The sequence below is a fragment of the Dermochelys coriacea genome, chromosome 3 (genome assembly GCF_009764565.3).
Source record: "Dermochelys coriacea isolate rDerCor1 chromosome 3, rDerCor1.pri.v4, whole genome shotgun sequence".
NCBI lineage: Eukaryota > Metazoa > Chordata > Testudines > Dermochelyidae > Dermochelys > Dermochelys coriacea.
This window is the reverse complement of record NC_050070.1, coordinates 180,081,094-180,087,093: the sequence shown is the minus strand read 5'-3', so window position 1 is coordinate 180,087,093 and position 6,000 is coordinate 180,081,094. Positions and strand designations below refer to the sequence as shown.

The 6,000-nt window shown below is 41.0% G+C and overlaps 1 protein-coding gene across 3 annotated transcripts in view; it reads right to left on the bottom strand.

The window, feature by feature from the left end:
• Nucleotides 1–1,286: 1,286 nt before the first annotated feature.
• Nucleotides 1,287–6,000, bottom strand: part of PSME4 (proteasome activator subunit 4) — a 228,156-nt gene continuing 223,442 nt past the window's right edge. For 2 of the 3 annotated variants that reach the window (XM_038397749.2, XM_043511903.1), the window contains 2 exons: nucleotides 3,586–3,724; nucleotides 1,287–2,995 (listed from right to left, as the gene is read on the bottom strand). In XM_038397749.2, coding sequence (XP_038253677.1) covers nucleotides 3,590–3,724 — 135 coding nt within the window. In that variant the 3' untranslated portion in view covers nucleotides 1,287–2,995; nucleotides 3,586–3,589. Of the gene's footprint in view, nucleotides 2,996–3,585; nucleotides 3,725–6,000 lie in introns of those variants that run through there. The other variant, XM_043511904.1, reaches the window with a different exon arrangement.

The following is a 6,000-nucleotide window of genomic DNA, read 5'->3' as shown; positions in this document are numbered from 1 at the left end:
ACCTTGATTATCACTACAAAAGGTCTCTTCCCCCGCCCCCCGCTCTCCTGCTGGTAATAGCTCACCTTAAGTGATCACTCTGGTTACAGTGTGTATGGTAACACCCATTGTTTCATGTTCTCTATGAATATAAATCTCCCCACTGTATTTTCCACTGAATGCATCCGATGAAGTGAGCTGTAGCTCACGAAAGCTTATGCTCAAATAAATTTGTTAGTCTCTAAGGTACCACAAGTCCTCCTTTTCTTTTTGAGAATACAGACTAACACGGCTGTTACTCTGAAACCTAGCTACAATACAGTTACTATTATCTTTGAAGCACAGGGCCATATTCTCAGATCCCTTTTTATCCCAGTTCCATAATCTGGCTAACTTGCCAACTGAGAATGGGAATTCTCAGCTGATGTAAAGCTGGCTCCTATGTCAATTGCCCTAAACCCAGCAAAGGGGGCAAAGCAGAACTCTCTGCTTTCCTACATCAATTTTCAGCTGAGGTGTTGTCCTTTAAATAGCATAACTTATTACATGTGCTTTCTACAATCTTTAGTGCTTTCAAAGTTAATTTTCATGCTACTGGAGAGAGCTGAATTTCTTTGACTTTAGACAGCCGTTTGACTAGTGAATTCACTGTTGTGAAGGTAAAGCCTTTGGTCCTGGTCTCATCAGAATTCACAAACTAAGGAGGGTGAGGCATCATCAGCACATCAATGCAAAGACAAAAGAAAACCTAGAATCCTGCTGGAGGAGGGACTGGTCATTCAACAAGTGGCATTCTTCCCTCTGCAGTTGTACTGATTGAATATCTCAAGTAAGATATTAAGGGAAATTTGTTGTTGAGATGCTAATTCTAGGAAGTGTCATAAAACAGAGGTTGTGTCCACCTGTGGTTAAGTATTCCTAAAGAAATTTTCTCAATAGAATGGTGTTGATCTCAATATCTTGGCCAACTTCCATTTGTGTGATTACTTTGTGCCCTTTTAAAATTATACCCACATTTCAAATGAATGCAGTGTTATTCCCTTGCTGTCGTTAACTGTGGTGCTGTGGGATGTTAGAACGGATGACATGTTCTATTCCTGAGGTAGTGCATTTCAGTGATGGGTAAAGAGACTATTGTTTATACAAAAAAATTTAAAATGGCAACCTACAGTCTGCACCACATAAACAACCTGACTTCTCTTGAATTCCACAAAATATTCCATATAGATCTGATACAACAAGCCCACAGAAATTGGAGTAGACAATCCTAAATTAGATTCTGAAAGTAGTGAAAGACAAAAAATGCAGATGTTACAAACAATCCATTTATTGGGTTTTAAACTAGGTACACAATTGAAATAATTTTGGCACTACACTATGCAGTGGTTACATCTGTGTGCTGACACTTAGTAAATACTGTACTAGGAACATTGCTGTGCTTTAAAATTGTATTGAGTCACTCAATCAGCAGGTACATATTTCAAAATGTGTTGTAGTGTTCCTGTAAGGAAGACTGTACAGGTTGTGTGAAAGATGAAACACATCAACTTGTGAACTATTTCATTGTAGGAGGTACCTTGCATTCTGTAATCTAATCACATCAAAACATGTGATGTTAGCATTTAAAGATGGTCACAAATGTTGCATTAAAATCCTCATCAGATGTAGTCACGAGAAAAATGAAAACTAAAACAAAATAAAATTTCTGCCTTTTAAACAAGGAACGATGTTTTGCTAAAGAAAATAATTTAAAAAACACTAATGGCATTTGATTTGATACAAAAGCCAGAAGCACTATAGTATTAACATTGAAGCGTCAATTTTTACAAATTAATCTCACAATGATGTTATGTAAAAGGTTGCAAACTGTACAATGTCTTCCTAAAGCAATGCCTCTACAATTTATACAATCTTTTACATCTATGTAACACATATTAAACATGTCGTTAAATAGCCAATAGATATCAGTCTCTGAACAAACTTGAAGGCAAAAAAACAAAACCAAAAACAGAACTTCCACAATCTTAGCAGTCTTCCATTTATGCAAGGTATGCTTCTCCAAATAGTGACTAATAGTATTTTTAATGAGAATATTCTGTTAAAAAAATTCAGCCATTCAGTGCTTTTACACACTGTACATACTCTTCAGTCTTTGAATTAAAACATTGCTTGATAGCAAAAAATTCATATCTATGGGCTCTATTCATCTGAAAAGATCCACAGCCTTCCACCTTTCAGAAGCTGCGGATGGCCATGGGTTTAAGTAGTGCACCTGGTCAGATTACCTCCTAAAACTTGGCCAGGCCATGGAAATTGCCCCACTTTCCATAGTACTGATCTAGGCTGCAGAGGACAGAATGGATATTTACATTTCCATAGAAGGTCAGATTTAAAAGGGTAGTCCAACTCTCAGATGGATTAAATGGTACAGAGTTTGTCACCTAATGGGTACTTGAAAGCAAGCAGTGAAAAAAAATCCTTTGAGAAAAATAGGTTCTTGGCCTCTTGTCATGGGAGTAGGTGGGTTTGAGGTTCATAGGTACCAGCTCCTGCAGGTTGATACGATAAAAAACGTCAACCAAAACTGGAGCACTTCCCTTAGAATGTTCAGACTTGCAGTCGTGTGTGCTCTGCAAATCCATTGACGTAAAAAATGAGTGGGCACATGGAATAAGAAAGAGAAAGGAGGAGATGGGTGGTATAAGCCAGTGAGTAGAGATTGAAGGTGGTAAGGTTGTATAATGCAAGTCCATGACAGTACACTTTGAAACAAGTAATGATCTGGCCCCGCAGATGCAGTAATGGAAGAACGCAGGGCTCCCATAGCTACTCCCTGTAGAGTTGTAATTTGTGATGAATAGAGCTCTGTTAGGACCTAATATTTGTATTTTAAAAATGGTTTTGATTAGGCATCAGGATTTCCAAGACTAAAAGTTCCATACACAATAAATTAGTTTTGAGTTTCCTTTATTTTTGCAGAAATGTTTTCTAGGTCCTCATTTTTTCCAAGAAGAACCTGAAAATAGAAATAATTAAAAACAAGATTATATCTTCATCCATGTTCTCGTGATATTACAGAAAATGATGATTAAAAATGTCCCTTGCAGGCTAGCACAGTAGCCCAGTCACAACACACATCATTCCCATGCAAGAGATCAGGGTTCAAATTCAAGTCTGATTCCTTGTTCTGCAGGTCAACAAGGACTAGGAACACCGTGAATGTGGTATGCTCAGTCTCAAGGTACCTTGTGTCTCTCTAGTGATGCTCCTCTGACAGAAATGCAGAGGGCAGCTTATGGGCTGAGAAGGTTTGGGAGCAAAGGGAGTGTTGATAAAACTTCTTTTCTTCTGACGTCCTAGACTTTTAGTTTATTGTGTATTCCCTTATTTTTGTTTGAATAAAGTAAAGATAAACAGCAGGTCACTAAAAGCAGAGTTTTCAACCAACAGAAGATACTCCACTGAGCATTGATAGGGACTTCATTTGGAGGGAACGCTTTTCCCTGGATCTGGGACCTTCTTTCCTTCACTTTGACTGGATGGCTAGAGTGGATATCATAAAATGGCAATGTTTTCTAATTTAAACCAAAATAAATGCAGCCTTACCTATTTAAGCATAATAGCATGGTGATACTAAGAGGTCTGTAAGGACAAGCAGCTGGTCATCAGTGAACTGCTGTTTGTGCTCCTGCCAGTTGTCATGGTGTGTCCTCCGGAAATTGGACAGTGTTTTCTTTACTGTCATCTGTGTAGCAGGCAACAAAAAAATTAGATCTGTATTAATTTTTGATATTTTTTAAAAATTGTTTCACATCTGTGGAAAGTTTCCCTAAATGGGATAACAAATATCCAAAACATTTCCCTAAATGGGATAGCAAATAACAAAAGTAAGAGAGGGTTAATCACCTTGTGCAGTAACTGAGGTTCTTTGAGATGTGGGTGCTCCACTTTAGGTGACTGTGCACCCTGCGCCTCTAGTCGGAGAATTTTGACAGAAATACTTGGCTGGGCCACACATGCGCTCTCCCAGTCTCGCGCCGGCAGCGGCAATTAACTAGTGCTGTGCAGCCCCCTCACTCCCCCAGTTCCTTCTCTACCACAGAGGAATTATTTAGAACACCGAAGTAGAGGGGAGGAGGGTGGGCAGTAGAACACCCACAGGGACAACCATCTTGAAAAACCTCACTTACTGCACAAGGTGAGTAACCCTCTCCTTCTTCAAGTGGAGTCCCTGTGAGTGCTCCACTTTAGGTGACTGTAGGGCAGTGCCCCTCAGGGGAAAGGAGAGAAATTTGGAGTTAGGTCTGAATGTACGATAAGACAATGTGTCCCAGCCGAGTGTCAGAGGCTGAGACCCGATGGATGATGTAGTGTTGAATGAATGTGTGATGAGAAGTCCAAGTAGCTGTACTGCACATGTCGGTAATAGGCACATTGTGCAGGAAGGTAACCGATGTGGCTACAGATCTTGTGGAGTATGTTCTAATCCTTGAGGGGGGGTTGTAGGTCATGTTGTCGGTAACAGAGCTGAATGTAATCTGAAATTCATCTGGAAAGTCTCTGCTTAGAGATGGATTTTCCTTTGGAATGGTCCAAGGTAGGGAAGAACAATTTAAGAGTTTTCCTGAATGATTTGGTCTGTTCAAGATAAAAGGCTAGTGCCTGTCTAACGTCAAGGGTGTGGAAAACAGCTTCTTGCCTGTACTTGTGAGGTTTAGGGAAGAATGTGAGAAGATGGATAGGCTGATTGATGTGGAAAGAAGAAAGGACTTTAGGCAAAAATTTGGGGTTAGGTCAGAGTGACCTTGTTTTTAAAAAAAAAAAAAAAAAACAACCCACATAGGGTGGTCCAGCCGTAAGACCAGAAATTTCTCCCATACGATGGCAACTAGGAAGGCCGCCTTCATGGAAAGATGTAGAAGAGAACACATGGCCAACGGTTCAAACAGGGCGGTTCTGAGAGATCAAAGCACTAAAGTCAGATCCTACGGGGGTGTTGGGGCTCTGGGTTCTGGGTAGAGACTGTGCACTCCCTGCAGGAATCTTTTGGTAATCGGGTGAGCAAAGACTGAAATGCTGTTCACTTTGTCATGGAATGTTGTAATGGCTGCCAAGTGCACCCGCAATGAACTCACTGAAAGGCCAGATTTCTTAAGGTAGTCCATGACCACTGGTATGGGAGAGATGGTGGCGTCGATTTTTTTTTTTTTAGGCACTACGTGTGGAATCTCTTCCATTTATGTAGGTATGTAGCGGGTGTAGTAGGCCTTCTGCTGTTTAGCAGGATGTCTTTAACACCCTCAGAGCAAGTTATCTCCTTTGCCATGGAACCATTGAGGAGCCAGGATTTGAGATGGAGCAACTCCAGGTTTGGACGGAGAGTCTGACTTGCATCCTAAGAGAGGAGATTTGGAAGAAGTGGAAGCCAGGGGCATGATGACATCTGTTTCAGGTATGGGTGCCAGGTTTGTCTGGGCCATGCTGGTGCTATCAGAATGACTCTGGCTTGATGGATTCTGATCTTGTCCAGGATCCTGGACAGCACTATGGTACGAGGAAAAGTATACAGGAGGGGTATGTGTCACAGAATGAAAAATGCATCGCTGCTGGATCCTGATCCCAGACCCACTCTGGGACTGGACATTTGCTGTTTTGTTTTGTGCTGAACAGGTCTATCGCGGGGAACCCCCATAGCTGCAATATGCTTTGGATCACGCAGGTTTGATTGCCCACTTGTGGTCATTTGAGAACCTTCAACTTAATGTGTTGGCTGTGCTATTCTGAGACCCCCGGCAGGTAGGTGGCAGATATGGTGACTGTGTGTTGTATGCACCATGTCTAGAGTTTTATGGCCTCCATACATAGGGAGTGTGATCTTACTCCTCCCTGTTTATTTATGTAGAACATGCAGGCTACATTGTCCATCATGATCTGTATATTTTTGTCTTTAATCAGAGGCATGAAATGTGCACAGGCATTGCGAACTGCGAGTAATTCCTATACATTGATGTGGAGTGTTGA